The sequence below is a fragment of the Pecten maximus genome, chromosome 2 (genome assembly GCF_902652985.1).
Source record: "Pecten maximus chromosome 2, xPecMax1.1, whole genome shotgun sequence".
Lineage (NCBI taxonomy): Eukaryota > Metazoa > Mollusca > Bivalvia > Pectinida > Pectinidae > Pecten > Pecten maximus.
In genome coordinates, this window is record NC_047016.1 from 8,582,734 (window position 1) to 8,600,518 (window position 17,785).

Below are 17,785 nucleotides of genomic sequence, written 5' to 3' on the forward strand. Positions count from 1 at the left end.
GGGGATAACTTAGTACAGAGGGAGACTGGACACAAGGGGATAGTTTAGTACAGAGGGAGACTGGACAGAGGGGAATAACTAAGTACAGAGGGAGACTGGACACAAGGGGATAACTTAGTACGGAGGGAGACTGGACACAAGGGATAACTTAGTACAGAGGGAGACTGGACACAAGGGATAACTTAGTACAGAGGGAGACTGGACACAAGGGGATAACTTAGTACAGAGGGAGACTGGACACAAGGGGATAACTAAGTACAGAGGGAGACTGGACAGAGGGGGATAACTTAGTACGAGAGGGAGACTGGACAGAGGGGATAACTTAGTACAGAGGTAGACTGGAAACAGGGGATAACTTAGTAGAGAGGGAGACTGGACAGAGGGGGATAACTTACTACAGAGGTAGACTGGAAACAGGGGATAACTTAGTAGAGAGGGAGACTGGACACAAGGGATAACTTAGTACAGAGGGAGACTGGACAGAGGGGGGTAACTTAGTACAGAGGGAGACTGGACACAAGGGGATAACTTAGTACAGACGGAGACTAGAGACAAGGGGATAACTAAGTACAGAGGGAGACTAGAGACAAGGGGATAACTTAGTACAGAAGGAGACTGGAGACAGGGGGATAACTAAGTACAGAGGGAGACTGGACACAAGGGGATAACTTAGTATTGTGCAGCAATGCTTGTGTGCAAATTGACTGTTATTTTTCCACCAAAAAGTCTTTCCTTGGTGGTAGTAATATAATCTATTATTAAACTTTTAAGAATTCGGGTCAAGTTGTGAAGTTTATAACGTACTTTCCCAGAAGCATGCCACCATTATTGGATTGTTATCTTGGGGTCGAATCATAAAATGACCATATATCCAGATGCCGTAGTCCATCAGCTGGTGGCAGTCGGAGGCCAGGTTAGAGGCATAGTGTGCTGATGATAAAACATATCAAAAGTTGTTAATGTAACACACCAAATACAAGGGGATCACAAAGTAACCTTTATTTTAAATATCAACTATTAAGTCATCTATGTCATCGATCAGTACGGCTAAAATGTCACACATAGCTTACATTCATTCAGTAAGAGAGAAACATTATCCAAAAACTAGTTTGATTTCTCCTTGAGATTATGCAATAATATTTACATTATTGCATCTACAGGAACAGACAATATCAAAATCTATATTCAAGCTCAACTTCATAGCATGGAAAACTTATGTATGCTGGAAATTCTTTATTCTCTGTATACGTTATTGAGACATCAACATCTCTACTTAATACAATAGGTGTATAAATATTACTAAGGGATGTGACCACGATTCAGTATAAACTTTCCTTCATTATCAACTATCATCCAGTATAAATTTTCCTTGAGTATAAACTTTCATTGATTATAAACTTTGTTTTTCAGTTTAGGCTTTTCTTCAGTATAAACTTTCATTGAGTATAAACTTTCCTTGACTATGAACTTTCTTTCAGTTTTAACTTTTCTTCAGTATTAACTTTTCTTCAGTATTAACTTTCCTTCGGTATAAACTTTCATTATCTTCGTGGTTGCAATGGAACTAACATTGTTGTATTTGTAATTACTATATCATTGTTACATGGGCCTAACACGAAATTTCGTACCCGCGAAATAATTTGGAAGCTCCAAGTCACGAAAGAAAAAAATAATGTTATAGAGTAATGCAAATTTGGCTTTCTCTGGTTCCTTTAGATACCAATTTGCTATTTCACAACTCTGATTTTAATTGTTAGCGGTAGATCGTGTAAACCTCATTGAAGCACATTAAAACCACTGCGTGAAAAGTCTCTATGAAAGTGTATTTGGAAAAAAAAACTAATGGGTCCCAAATGTCAACAGTTTTGAAAATCATCTATCACACTGATCATTTTTGACTACTCATGGTCGGCAAAGCAAGTTTCCCTTCACTGCGGAAAAAGTTATCTCTGAGATTATACGCTGGCTTAAGTTAACTGTTTGTGGAATTAGGTAAGCATGACGGGAAATTGAATTTTGGTACTTACAGAGTTTATACACGGAATATCTGCCCGCAAAGAGTCGTGATCCACATGTCTGGGCACTGTATCCTAAACATGCTTCACATTCGTCGCCCGACGTCCCAAACACGACCGTTTCGTCATAGCAACTGCACTCTGAGTTTCGCATGGCACTATACACAGCAGTATTATGCGCCAAGCAATACTGTACACATTGGGTTACTGTCATGTCAAATCGCAGATACGGCATTACGATTGGGGTGGACGATGGGTCAATGGATTTACACCCGACATAACCTGATTAAAAGTAGAGTTTTAAAACATTATTTTTTTCATCCATACTTGATATACATCAAATCGCCGACACACCTAAGAATGAAATTGAAACATCATTTGTTTTCATCTATACTTGGTGTACATCAACTCACCGACATACCGAAGAATGGTACTGACAGAGGGTATGATTGTTGATTTGTATCCTTCATAACTAGAATATATGTATATAATGATACGGACATTTTGAAATGTTGGTTATATAGAGCAAATAAAACATGAAATGGAGTATGGTAAGTGGTTATTTGTCCCAGTAGTGTGATAGTACCTATTTTAGACAAGTATATACTATAGTAGTTTCCTACCTGGTGATCTTTCACATATAACGCCGAATGTGCCGTTTGAATATGAGTGAAATAGACCAGTGGTTGTGTTGAATACTGTGTAAATATTTTCATCGACACTAGCATTACTTTCAAATATCAATCCGTCTCCGGTTCTCATGTAGGAATTAAAAAGTTCATCTTTTACAGAAGTCCAGAACCCGTCGACACTAAGGGACATATAGGACATTACTTCCATAAACAGTTGGCGGGTATCTTGTGTTCCAGGATAGAACAGATATCCACCATTTTTGAAACATTTCGTTTCTGCTGCCGTATACGTCATTCCGGCCAATGAAGCAAATTGATAACAAGTTCCGTTCCTGCCAAACCATCCATATGGGCAATCAGTATCGTCTGCGGATTGAAAACATTTTTATTAAACAGTCATAATGTCATCCGAATTTGTGATGATATGTCTGTTTGCTAATTGATATAAGAGAAACCATTGTGAACCAAATTAGATGGAGGACACATTTTACCCTCTTTGTTATGAAAAAATGAGATTGTTGATGCTCTAGTTTCAGATAAGTGATACAGAGAAATGTATCGTGCAATGCAAACTCAGCATTTCTTTCAATTAAATAAGATGTTTTGTCCTAAAGTATAGGGAGAAAAAAAAAAAAAAAAAACCCTGGACTTCTGGTCTTATCTTTCTAACTATACAGTCTCAAGGAATCATTAAAAATGTTGAAAATAGATTGAAATTAAGAAATTTATATTTATGTACAAAATAAACTCTATCCATAATAATTCATCCATTCTTCTAGTTGACTTTCTTAACAGATTAAGAATTAATATTGATTGGCAAAACCACCCATTCAAAACACTTTCAACCCACTTCTTTGTCACAGTGAGATTTGTATTACTTTCCCTAAATGTTTCGTTAATTTGATTATCTAAATATTGAAGTTCTTTATGCACTCTATAAGAAAATCAGAAAAGTTATCAACTGATAATGATGTCATTTCTGATAAATAATCACAAAATACAATAAGCCAATCAAACTATGGTTTATATAAAGCTCTTCTTGAAGATTCACATGTCAGTGGCTGTGACATTATATCTTAACAATTATGTCATGTTTTCTTTATATGCCCGCATCATAATTCATCACAAAGTCGACTTGTTATAGAGTGAATTCGCCCCTGTCATATTTTTGCATATATCACTCGTGCAACAAAGGCTCGCAAAGATAAACTTTATATTGAAATATTAACAATAATTAATAACAACTAAGTCAAACCTGAAGCCAAGTGCTGTGTGTCGGTCCGTCCATGCACATGTCTGTGTAAAGGTACACACTAACATGTATGGCAGTTAAGCCCCCTTTGTTATGACCTACGTTACCCTGCAGAGAATTTACGCTCTTTATATTATAATGTTATTTATCCTTAAACTTTAAATTTTAGCGTGCACCTGTCTGTATCCCGAAGGGAGGTGATTGTGTAACCAGTAGACGAGTGGAAGACGGCCAGGTATTTACCTAATGGATATTGAAGTCTTACACTCTGATATTGATTGGCACTTACCCCTCTGCTACATAGATACCAAGCACTGATATCTTTATTGATAACTTTCAATTTACACAACACAATGTTGACTTGACAAGTATATTGAAATATCTTAAACTTGATCATATACCTAGGTATATAGAATTTGCCCGTTCCTTATTATTACCAGATATGATTTGTAATACATGAATTATGTTGTAGAGATAACTTATATATTTACATACACTTGATCTTCGATCAAATTGTTTTATCGATAAAATATATTGAAACGAAAAGTACATATACTTAGTATGTTGATTTTTTATCTACACATCACCAAATTATCAAAATGCTAGGGCTAGTACATCTCCCACTCTGTAATTAAACAGTTAATTTGGTCCATTTTGATTTGTTCGACTTTCTTTCTGGGTTTCTGTATGTTTGGTGCCTTTCAACACTAAAAAACCTTAGCAGAACGGAACATTTTCAGATAAATATATTTATAGTGTTACCTTTTGATTTAAAAATAATTGTCTATTGAGATACCCTGAATTTGACATCAATGACACTATACTTTCTTTAAGACTACGGGAAACAGCTTACAACTAAGTTATCCTAATTTTTGTTTTCCTTTTTGATATAGCAACATATCTGCTTCCCATTTTGAGCTTAGATACCCATGCTAATTCTTTATTGAAGGAATTGTTTCCGTTATCACGATATCCGTAACAAATGTCGACTGCTGACGGATAAATGAACAACACAAGCTTTCGAGACTTGAAGAAGACTAGGGTAACGTTTTTATTGTTGGGATAACAATCTTATATACAAAATATTCTATTTCCTTGTGCGATATGAAGTCCGCCATGTCCGACGCTTGTTGATATGCCTAGTGGTTGTGTTGTCCTTGCCCTCTTGTTAATGGAGCTTTATTTACCAAGAAGGGCGGACACTTGATACGCTACATGTTGTCAACTATTCTAGAACATGTTAAATATAGACCATAGAAATACAGCGAATTTAAAGTCGTGAGCATGATTGAATTTCACACGACGCTGCTTATATCAAAGAGCTTATCAGAGACCTTGCAAAGCCAGACATGCAGTGTCCGCTACAGGTATATTTACGATAACAAGAACTTAACTGACCATGTCGAGTGGATATGCCCTGTGTTTTGCGTCCGTTTGATTGGTTTTTGAATTTGAAATACGGTTTTAGATATCATGTCGATAATCTCTGTTGTTTTCATATAAATACGCTGTCTTTAATGCAATGCCATTATTTATATCGTAGTATGAATCCAAGTTTGGAAAACATGAAACATCATTTATCGTATATTTTAACGTTCATGCTGAGTAGCAGGTGACATCAACACTTACCAAACAAGTTACTGCCGCATTCCTCAGTGGAATTCCCTATCCGGTAAGTACCTTTCCTCCATACGCCTGCCTTATATAGGCTAGAACAGTTCAGAGCAATATCATCATTTGCTGAAAAAATAAATATCACTATCGTAAGATTTTAGCTATTTCATAGCATAATAGTTACAAAAATACTTGGTTGCTGAAATGTTAACAGTAACTTGTAATTTCAGTATATACCCAGTTTGCTTGCTGTGAAATCAAATAGTATTTGCTCAAACGATATACTGAGTATCAAAACGCCACAATAAAAATACAAAATTCTTACATAATGTGTAGGCGTTGACAACGTCATCTTCTCCACACACCTGCAAAGAATTTCCAGGACACGTGACATTGCAAGATAAACTATTCGTCACAGATACTGCGGGTAGACTTTCTGTACAGTAGCATGCTGTTCGCTGGATCAAAGCCACTCCATCAATGGATACATTACCCATACATATTTGTTTACACAGTGTTAAATCCATATTTTGGTACTCTGATATGATTGGTTGAATGCTACTCGGTACGTTGAAGCAGCCCAAGTATTCTGAAAGAAATGTTTGGTGTTAAAAATGTGGATCATGGGCAATTAATGAGAAATTTGATATACAGCCTTTTACTGAAAACAGAATGTTCCTTATCAGTTTCTACACATAATTTCTTGACACTGACATAAATCATTGTAGTAGCATTAAATGATGCTCATTGTTCTGAACTCATCAAAGCTCCAGACAAGTTTCTAATTCATTATGAAAAAAACATTTGGTTGATTTCCAACCATGGAACTGTTGCCTATTTGTAATGTTTCGTGGTAATATTTTTAGATAGCTTTAGTACTGATATTACACAAAAAAAACTTATAACGCATATTCATAAAAAGGGGGATATATGTTTAAAAAAGTATAACGACACCCGAGCCTATACTGTAAAAATGTTCCAGAGATATAGGTCATCGACTTTTAAATTTACCATGTCGACATTAGTATAGTGATAACGAAATCCAGAAAAATCGAGACAAATTTTCGGTTGTTGGGTAAATGAAATGCTACATATACCACTACAACTATTACAATATACACAAGTAATAACTCTCACGTGTTTGAAGTTCGCAGAAATTAAACGTAGCTGTGGCTGCGTCGATCATGTTGTAGTTGTAGTCAGAGCTTAACGTTATCTCCATGACAACTGATGTATAAGGCGGAGATGGCAATGGGCGTGGAAAATAACTTGGAATTGCCCCAGTAGTCCACGTAAGGATACCTAAACCAAACTCGTCCACCAAACCAAGTCGGATTTGAGTGTGAGCGTACTTTGGATGACCTTGAAACAACAAAGTAATAACATCTTGTTAACATAAAAACTTTTGAAATTTACTTAAAAACTTCTACTGAATAGGTTTTCTTTATATTGTTGCAAGAATTTTTTGTAGATTGGTGTGCCAACACGAACGAAACATATTGTTCATTAGTTGTCTTCTGCCTCTGGTAAAGGGGAAATAATTCGTAGTAGCGAAAGATTAAGCACATCAAATCGTGATAACTGCTACATCTTCAGAAATTCCCTGCCAAACTGCTAACACGGATTAATCTTTGAATCTCCCCAAATGAGGAAATAGCCAATTTCAAATTCAAAATCTTCTGGATTCAAACTGACAAACTATATTACCGTATTTTTCCAGATCCACATCCAACAATTTGAATGAATTTGACTATAGTATGGGAATGTAGCTACATAGTTAGTAATAGTCATTTTACCTTTGAGAACCATACGAAAGAAATTGTGTTCCGACTCATCATTGATTGTCAGTAAATGTCCTCCTAGAGAGGCGCAGTGTGAGTACAATTCGTCTTGGTTCATGTTCTGGTCGATAAACAGGTAACACTTGTTTCTGTAGCCAATCCAGTCATTTGAGGGGACAGGTCGTGTTGTCTGTTGATTAAAAACAGCAGGCAGATATTTAGTTGCCAAGTAGGTGTTGTATATTCAATTCGAGATTATATATGCGTGTTTGATTAATGGGTGGGAAGAGGTGTGTTCACATTATGTTCCAAGAAAATATCAAATGTTTAATCAAAACGCCTAAATGGGAGAAAGCACATCAAAATACAAGTGAATGCCTGCTGAATATACATTATACACTTATTTTGTTTATCCATACCGTAGAAGTTACACGTTGTATTGACGCCATCTACAATGTAGCTGCCTGATCGAATTATGCCACGGTCGTATATATCTTCACACGTCTTGGAAATTGGAAACAGCCCTGAACAGAATAAACAGCAGTTATCTGTATTAAAATTGCTGTAAGTTACACAACATAATAAAGCCCCAACAGTTTATTGAGAACGGCTGAAAGTTGACACGAATCAGAAAACGCTTCACAACTTCTTGTCAGTTTGAATTATTCTGTCTGAATATGATAGCATCTAAAACATATGACGTAATTTCATAGAATTTAAAAGGAAGTTTAAGAATTAGCACAGATTTTTATTTTTAGCACATTGGTAAAAGATTGACAAAATTAAGTCTGAAATAAGATAAATATTAACATATATTTCTTTCATAGTCGTGTCTATTTGGAAAAAACAAAACAAAAACAAAAACATTTTTTTTTGCTCTGGCACCGTTGAATATCCGGAGAATCAACCAAACAGCAAATGCTAAAAGAATGTCTTACATATGATATATACAGACACCGCATTATTGGATGTTGATCCACAAGGCTGAATGTTCACGCAAATTTCCGAACAACCAGCGTCGTACTTGTTCGTAGGAGCAATAGTTTCACAGAGACATTGAGTTTCCTGAAGCATTGCGAACATATGACCAATGGCGCGACAACTTTCCACACACTGCTGCACGGACATGTAGAATTCATTCTCGATCACCGTCACCGAGGTGTTGGGCCTTAGGTAACACCCCAAATATACTTCAATGAAAAATGTAAAAATATATCAATATATATCAAGACTATTTATTTCGCAGGTTTAATTCATCACCGGTTTGTCTAATAAATAAAATTCAGTCCTAACACCGGCTACCCACTGCCTGATGCTTTTTTTTACATATGCTATCTACCATATCTACAACTTGAAGGAATTGTGAAGAGATGGTCGTGGAATCGTAGGAATCGCTACGTACATAGTTTTGCTGTCAAAATGTTGCCACGATTATTCCGAATCAATAAAAATACTTTTGAGAACGTGATAGAATATGTGAACAGATCTTAACAGAGACATAAAAAGTACATGTAGATTAGCAAGTATCAAACTAGTGTGACTTCATATCACTATGGAAATCAATCATTACCGAATTGGGTTATGATGTCAACCTTACACTTTACTTTGTTTTCTTTTCTGTCAGTGTCGACTAATATCACAGAAATCGTGATAACAGGAACAACGTATCGAATCAACTGGGACAGGGTAATATCGATGGCGAGGTAACTAGTGTGCTACCGTATAAAAAGAAGAATACATAATTTTTGCTTTCCACACTTATCATACAGCTTAGTTGTAAGCTGTCCCTGCTGGTTACCTTGTAAGTAAACCAAGTATAGCGGCTGGTGTTGATGTAGCGTCCTTGATGTCAATTTATACAGAGTATATCCGATCCTCACGTTAATGATATTACCACATATGAATATATATATAGGTCGACAAAAATCAAAACAAAAACATGGTAAAGCTACCCGTGAGAAGAATCTATTTGTTGAGCGATATTGTAAAATATTTCATTTATTATTGTAAAGTCTCTTTGACGTGTCCAGATAAGCAGTATCGAATGAAAATAAAAAAGCTAAGAGAATGACACGTATTGTTCACATGGGTATCCAATAGACTTTTAGAATATTTGGTCACCAAACCAAACAAAGATATCATCAATAACATAATAACTTTTGTCCTCAAACTGATTCCTGTTTGCATATTCGTCGTCTGTGATTTAAGTCTTCTTCTCCTTTTCTCCCTGTCCTTTACATTTAGCTGCCAATACTACCCATCATGCATGTGCGCTCAGTTTTTAAGTGCTTTTAAATGCTTTCTTATTCATATATCATCGTATGTCACATCGTGAAAGTTTGTTTTGTTGTTTAGGCGGTCTAATACAATTCATATTTTTTATTCCCGGAAACTACATGTATATTTTCTTATTGTAATTTTGTACCATCTTATAACAAAGCCTTTTTCATCAAGTAGACAAGTGTGACATCTGACCTTAAACCTTGACTTATAACAGTTAAAATTTTGTCAGATACAGATCTTGATGTGAATATGAAATACATATGTCCATAAGTTCAAGAAATATCTTGTATACAAGGTTATCACGAACGAACGAATACATAGACGCACAAAGTGATTACTTTATACCGCTTAACTAAGTGGAGTTATCAAAAGTTACCATCTATATCTATTTACAATGCATACCCTCACTCCGTTCACAAATAAAGCTCCGTTCTGAAGTGCTGCCACCCATCTTCCATTCCATAGACGGTGCAGTAAAGTAGCCCCGTTTCAGCCTTCCGGTCCCTGATAACGTTACATTTTTTATGGTTGGGCTATATTGTTGACCATTTGCCCATAAGAACTGATTGGTATAAAAACCAGTCATTTGAAGTCCAAATACCCATTCCGGGGACGAGCTGAAGAAGGTGAGGTTTCCTATGACTCCGCTTATAAATTCATCGTCCTCTGCAGTGTTGAGGACTAGCAGGTGAGAACTGTAGTTTGCACAGTATGACATCGCATCTCTGGACGTCTTCCTGCCCAACATTAGCTTATAACAGCTACTATCGCCCTTGATCCATGCGTATGAACAACCTATACGAAACAAGACATGATATGTAGTGCGATATGATGCGACATATCCAATTAGTATGCATACATATGTAATCGTATCGTCATTGAAATACATTTCACGATATACAATAATTTTTTCATTTGGTGACAATGGTTGATTAAATTAACGATTTCAGAGGATAAAAGCTTATTACCTTATTCAAATTAGTTTTTCAATGACACATATCATATAAGAGAAATATGTAATACAACACAAATTGCGTATAAACAACTAAATCACCAATACTTTAAGACCTTTGACAGGATTCCTTTACCATCAAGCCATGAGAAAACCGTTTGTTCTCAGAAAATAATAAAACAGTGAATTTTCTTTCAACAGTGAGTTTCGATTATATAGAAATTTGAGAATCAATATATGGTCCCTGACAATGACCTAGTGTGTTATTGATAAATATTGAACATTGGTCAGTTGAATTCTCATTTAAGGAATAACCAATCAAGATTAACCAGGGTGAGCTGTTAAATAGATCTGAAACTAATTCCAAAATCTTGGAATCGTGCCTTAATAAAAACCTTCTGATCGATATTTTTACCTTAAAAGTTAAAGTTAGGCATTGAATATAGCGTTTAGTAATTATTGTGCTTCGTGGCAGCGTCATTGACATCGTGATTTGGTATTCAATGTCAGTAATTTCAACGTTTTTATCGTTGCCATAAAACTCTTTTGTGTCCTTGGTTATCTATATTTTTTCAGCATCTATATCGACACTCCAGACAGAAAATCACTTGCTTTGCTGATTAGGACAACATTTCGTTTATGATCTTAGAAACATGAAATTTTTGGAGCAATGATTTCGAAATATTAAACAAAATACCGACCTCATTTTCATAAAGAAAATATATACGATAGAAAAATCAAGGAAAGAAAATATTTACATTTATACTGCAGCCCCTCTATATAACTTTATCAAGCTAACCTAAAGGTTACGAGTCCATAACTCCCAAATCTTTATTATGACGTCATTATTAAAGTGACGTCATAATTGTAACGTCGGAGATAACGAGAGATTGCTGTTGAAAAGGCTGTCTATCTTTGACGATAATAATTTGTTCATTCATCTTAGAAGCAAAATTCCTGGATATCGTTGTCAAATGTAAATATAAGCATTGAACTGCTTTCATTTGGAAGTTATGGGCTGATGAATGCCAACTGGACAAAGGCAAATTCAACATGAAAGCAGTTCCATGCTTAAATAAACACGTATAAGTCGAGAACATCTACCGTTTTAGCAATTCACATCTTATTTTACTCTAACCAAATTTTCTTTAAAATGTAATACCAAAATGTTTACTAGTTGATAGATAGCATCGACCATTGACATCAGGAACCTTGATATTTATTTCTGCTCATGAAATGTTCGATTCAAAAATCAAAACAACAAGATATTACAAAGTAAGAGTAGCAAAAAAAATGATTTTTTTTATAAAATGTAAATTATGAACAAATGTACGTTGTTTACTACAGAAGGGACGAATTAACATTGCTTGTTAAGTTTTGTTTCTTCCCTTTTCAAATTGTCAAAAAAAAAAAAAAAACGCGGTGAACACACGGAACTTGGCAACGAGTCCCAGACCATATATTCGCCTTTTGATGTATATTTGTTTGGGATCTTTCTTTGGGTATACTGAACGGTATTTTTAATAGTTGGACTGCGAAATGATAACAGAAGCGTTGGCGTACATTTAAATAATTATATAAGTCAAAGGCATAACACAATACAGGGGTGTCCATAAACAATAACGCAAACAGTCTTTACTGAAATACACCGCCCGGGGCGATGACCTTATTTTCCCCGCTGCAGCGAAACTGTACACGAAACCCTGCACACACGTGTGTATCACTTCGGGAAGACATGCTTACCCGACAATTTACAGTGGCTCATCATCATACTATTGTCCATCTTTTCCTTCCAAGATCGAGCACACATCCTTCCATCTTCCAGTCACTTTCCGCGCCTTCACTTCATCATCCTAAGCTCAAATCCTCTCGGAACTCCTCTTGCGTTTACCAAAACGAAACTGCCAAAGGCGGCAAATGCGCCTACACTTATTTAAGGTAGCACACCACCATTTACTATAGCTATATTTACATATACACGAATATTTATTCTGACAACCCCCTATTTCTGAAAATACTTAACATAGGAATTTTCACAACATCAAGAATAAATTCAAATATAAATCCTGCAACATATGTAATATATCCATTAATCATTACAATTATGTGTTGTAGAAAAACAGGTCAACCGATCTAATACTGCCTACTTAGATAATCTGCAGCTACATTTTCTGATCCCTTAATCATTTTGATGCGGAATTTGTAATTCTGCAAAAACAATGCCCATCGCATTATCCTACTGCTCTCAATCTTGCTCTTTTGGATGTACACCAATGGCCTATGATCTGTGTAGAGTACAAACTCTCGCCCATATAAGTACATTTGGAATTTCTTTACAGCAAAGATAATAGCTAAACATTCTCTTTCGATAACGGAATAATTCTTTTCTCTGTCTAGTAGCTTTTCACTTGCATAGGCGACTGGAAATATACCGTCAGCATGTTCTTGTAGTAAAACACAACCTAAACCAGTATCTGAGGCATCAGACTACAATAAACATTTTTGAAAGGTCAGGCAGCCGTAGAACAGGGCTGTGATCAAGAGGTTCTTTAGACATCTGAATGCGTTGTCCTCTCCTGGTCCCCAATCCACCTGATTTGGTCTTCCTTTCTTGGTGAGGTCCGAGAGTGGTTTTGCGATATCCGCAAAGTTTGGAACGAATTTCCGGTAGTACCCCGCTAGTCCAAGGAATGCTCTGACCTGTCTTTTCGTCTTCGGTTGTGGTGCATCTCGAATCTTCTCCAGCTTATCTTTCTCCATGGTAATTGTACCTTCGCCCACAGTATGGCCTACAAATCCTAGTGTCCTGTAGCCTATCATACACTTTGATAGCCTTACCGTTAGGTTTGCATCTCTAATTCTCGAAAATAGCTCTCTAAGATCTTGAACATGTTCCTCCCATGTCTTGTTATGATTAAGAATATCATCGACATAATGGTCCGTATTCCTACTACCATCCAGCATTTTCCTCATCATTCTGTTGAATGTGGCTCCTGAGTTAACTAGACCAAATGGAAGCTTCCGAAACTGGTAACAACCTTTCTTCCACAGGTATTTGCCAGTAGCCTTTGCTAAGGTCCAACTTTGAGAAATATTTATCCTCGTGGAGCTTTGTCATAATATCCTCGATGTCTCCCATTGGCACAGGATCAAAATGAGTCACTGCGTTAAGCTTGCGAAAGTCAATACACACCCTGTTGATTTGGTCCTTTTTCTTCACCATGACAATCGGAGCATTATATGCAGACTTGGAGGGTTCTACTATTCCCATGTCCACCATTTTCTTAACTTCCTCCTGCACTTCTTTTCTTTTGGCATACGGTATTGGGTACGGTTTAACTCTGATAGGATCATTACTGGTTGTCTCAATCCGGTGTGTCTGTAGACGTGTCGTTCCGGGGATATCCGTGAAAATATCCTGAAATTCTTCTAGAAGCGCTTTAACCTCTGACTCTTGATCTTCTGACAATTCATCACTGATTTGAACATCCTTGAATGTCTCCTTTCCAGAGAGGTTACCTAACTCTAGCAGGTTTTCATCGTCCACAGCTCCACAGTCGTCCTCATTTTCAGCCTCGATAACTGCGATGCCAGCTACTGTCTCTTTTACTGACTCTACTGGACATGTTGCTTTACATTTTGTTTTGCCGTCTTCTCGCTCAACGTATAACTTCAGTAGATTCACATGATACATTTTTATTTTTCCTCCAACATCAACTTTGTAATCCATGCGGTTTACGACCTCGACTTCATCAAATGGTCCTTTCCACTGCAACAAAAGTTTGTTATTGTCTGTTGGTAACAACACAAGCACCTTTTGTCCGACCTCGAACTGACGGTTCTTTGTTCTTTTATCATAGTGGTGTTTGTAAGTTCCTTGTGACTTGAGTAGACTTTCTCTGGCTATCTTACAGGTTTTTTCTAACCTATCTCTTAAGTTGAGAACATACTGGTATGTATTCCTCGTCTCAGATTTCTCATCTGCTTCATCAGTCCATATTTCCTTTAATGCTTGCATGGGCCCGCGAACTGTCCTCCCGTACAGTAGTTCAAATGGCGAGAACCCAGTACTTGCTTGTGGGACTTCCCTGTATGCGAATAATACAGCGGGAATATATCGGTCCCAATCTTGTGGTCGTTCTTGGCACATCTTCTTTAACATGCTCTTCAGAACCCCATTCATCCTCTCACACCAGCTATTACACTTTGGGTTGTATGGTGTTGTGAACAGTTGTTTGACCGAGACCAGTCTGCACACCTCCTCCATGAGTCCTGAGGTGAACTGTGTCCCTCTGTCACTTAGTATTTCCTTCGGGAAACCAACTCTACAAAATAATTCCATAAGTGCTTCCGCTATTCTCTCTGTCTGAATCTTGGGTAATGCTATGGCCTCAGGGTACCTTGTCGCGTAATCCACAACTGTCAGTATGAAACGATTCTTACTTCCCGACGAGGGGTATATTGGACCAATCAAGTCTACTGCTTCCTTCTTGAAAGGCTCCTCAATCAACGGCATCTCTCCCAAAGGCACCTTTGTTACCCTGCCCTTTGGTGTGGTTCTTTGGCATATATCACAAGACCTACAGTAGCGTGTCACATCACTTGTCATTCCAGGCCAGTAGAAACTTGTCGAAATCCTGTCGATAGTTTTCTGCATTCCTAACTGCCCTCCAACAATTGATTCATGTGCAAGTGACATCACTTTCTCCCTATATGTCTCTGGGACAGCGATCTGTCGTACGTCCTCATCCAACTTCCCTCTCTTCTGTCTGTAGATACGGTACAAGATATTGTTCTTTATCTCCATTCGGTACTTATCACCTTGGTTACCTCCCTTAGTTTTTGCAATCTCACGCCACCTGTTAAGTGAGTTGTCTTCCTGTTGGGCTTTCTGTAGTCCATCCAGTCCAACAAATTCCACCTCCTTCGCTTGGACATTCAATGGCTTTATAGGTTGTTTCTCCCTCTTCGCTTCAGTTCTAGTCATCACTGCAGCTGACTTATTTTCTTCTGAAAGCGGCCTCCGATCAACATCAGCCGTTAACTTAGCCGTGTCGATATTACCGATCACCAAATCATATATTGGATCCTTCATGCACATTGCCTCTATCTTCCCTACATAGAAAGGGGTATCAACATCAATCTTTGCCATTCTGAACATTCGCTCTGTTCCATCAATCAGTATACATGGGAGTTCCTTGTCAGTGATCTGGTAAGGATTTACTAAAGCTTCCCCAACAGCAGCGTTGCTACATCCTGTGTCCCTCAGAACCTGCACTGGGTGATCCCCCACGTATCCAAGCTGAACAGACATTCCACTGTCTTCCAGTCTAATACGTCCCATTATCGCTATTCTTGATTCCTTCTTACTGCTTATCTCATCCCTAATACAATCCTCTGTTACTTCCTTTTTCTTCCCTGTAGACTTGCAAAGTGCCGCCTTGTTGGTGTCTTTACTCTGACTACCCTTGTATGGCCTTGACCCAATCTTGCCTCCTTCTGCATGATCTCGAGCGATGTGACCCTCACCTCCACAAATAAAACAGCGACGCGTCCTTTGACTTTTATGATCTGTTGTCTTGTCACTAACCTTTGGGTTTTGATGGGGGTTATGACGAGGTGAATGATTAGCCTTACTGGAGTTATAACCGACGACTTTGTTAGGTTTAGAGATACTTCCTCCATGAGCCTCCATGTATTGTTCAGCAAGCCGTGTTAATTCCTTAACGTCCTTTGGCGCCCTCTCTTTGAGGAAAAGAGACAGCTCTGGTGAACAAGTCTGGATAAATTGCTCCCTGATAAGAAGGTCTGTTAATCCCTCAAATGAATGTTCAATCTCTGACATCTGAACCCATCTCATCAAATATCGAGTTGACCTCGCCACAAACTGGAAGGCGGTTTCACCCTTCTCTGGCTTACTCTCCCTCGGTTAGCTCATATCTTCTGAGTAGTGCCTTCTTCAACTCATCATAATCATCAATCTGTGTCGATGGCATGCTTGAATAGACCTGTAGTCCTTTACCAGTGAGCAGTGGACTGAGACTCACAGCCCAGTTATCTGTATTCCACTTCTGTGCTATGGCAAACTTCTCAAATCTTTCTAAAAATGCATCCATATCATAATTTTGTTCATCAAACTTAGGTAGTTTGGGTCGTAGTGACCTTGACCTAGCCTCTTCAGAGTTTGACCTTGACATCTCACTTCTCTCTTGTTCCATCTTTAGTCTAGCCATTTCAATGTCAGTCTGCATTCTCAACTTTTCCAACTCAAACTGTCTGCTTTTCTCAGCCTCCTCGAGGTCACGCTTACGTATCTCCTCTCTGTCCAAGTACTCCTGTTCCTTGGCTCTGGCAAACTGTTGTAATTCAGTTTCTTTAAAACCCAGTCTCTCCCCAAGTTCTAACCATTTTTCGTACTCCATGGTATATCTCCAGTCGCTTATATACACTTATAAGTATGGACAATAAAAACCACAAGTAACTAGGGTTACGAGGATTCTACTCAGAATGATCTTATTCCAAAAAATTCTAGACTTTTTAAATCTAGTGAAAACAACCAATGTTGTGCACGAGTCTATTTACATAATATTCTACAAATATCAATATGCAAACAGAACACTGGTACTGATGTAACTTAACCTAATGGTGAAAAGCTAAAAGTAACTCTTATACATTCAGCATCTGTAACACCCTAGTATACACTCTATGTACCCGAACAATACTTGTCTATCAGATTTTTCTTATTTCTAATCTCAAATTAGAATAACAAACAATCTGTCTAAAAATACCTGTGTATATTACCCGACCTATTCTCATCTGCGCAGAAATAACAATAAATCCACAGTATTTCTAGAAACATGTGTTTGTACCCGATTCAGTATGATAGCTATAGCAACCAACCTACTCTCTAGTGCAAAATAACAATTGATAATAATATGCTCAACCTATTCCGACCCTTAAAATAATAGCATAAAAATATTATACAATCCGACCTATTTTGACACTCTGATGGTTCTATAATGCTATCCACTAGCCTACAGCTAATACTGAGGGTTCATGTTCACTTCCGGTAGACAGCTGACATGATCCACCGACCGTATATACCTATACAGTTATATCTTAATACATTTTCTAATGCATAGGCATACAACACCCAACATCAATTCCACAGTCCAACAAGTTACCCTTTGAATAGTTCAAAATAGATAGATTAAGTGGCCGAAATATCTACTGAAAACTGAGATACCGGACGAGCC

The 17,785-nt window shown here is 37.4% G+C and overlaps 1 protein-coding gene across 2 annotated transcripts in view; it reads right to left on the reverse strand.

The window, feature by feature from the left end:
- Positions 1-17,785, reverse strand: part of LOC117316345 — a 57,737-nt gene that overhangs the window by 16,445 nt on the left and 23,507 nt on the right. The window contains exons 1-9 of one of the 2 annotated variants that reach the window (XM_033870889.1): positions 8,233-8,346; positions 7,714-7,818; positions 7,310-7,484; positions 6,651-6,875; positions 5,839-6,102; positions 5,529-5,639; positions 2,639-3,013; positions 2,028-2,297; positions 805-930 (exon numbers count right to left, since the gene is read on the reverse strand). In XM_033870889.1, coding sequence (XP_033726780.1) covers positions 805-930; positions 2,028-2,297; positions 2,639-3,013; positions 5,529-5,639; positions 5,839-6,102; positions 6,651-6,875; positions 7,310-7,484; positions 7,714-7,743 — 1,576 coding nt within the window. In that variant the 5' untranslated portion in view covers positions 7,744-7,818; positions 8,233-8,346. Of the gene's footprint in view, positions 1-804; positions 931-2,027; positions 2,298-2,638; positions 3,014-5,528; positions 5,640-5,838; positions 6,103-6,650; positions 6,876-7,309; positions 7,485-7,713; positions 7,819-8,232; positions 8,485-9,979; positions 10,373-17,785 lie in introns of those variants that run through there. The other variant, XM_033870896.1, reaches the window with a different exon arrangement.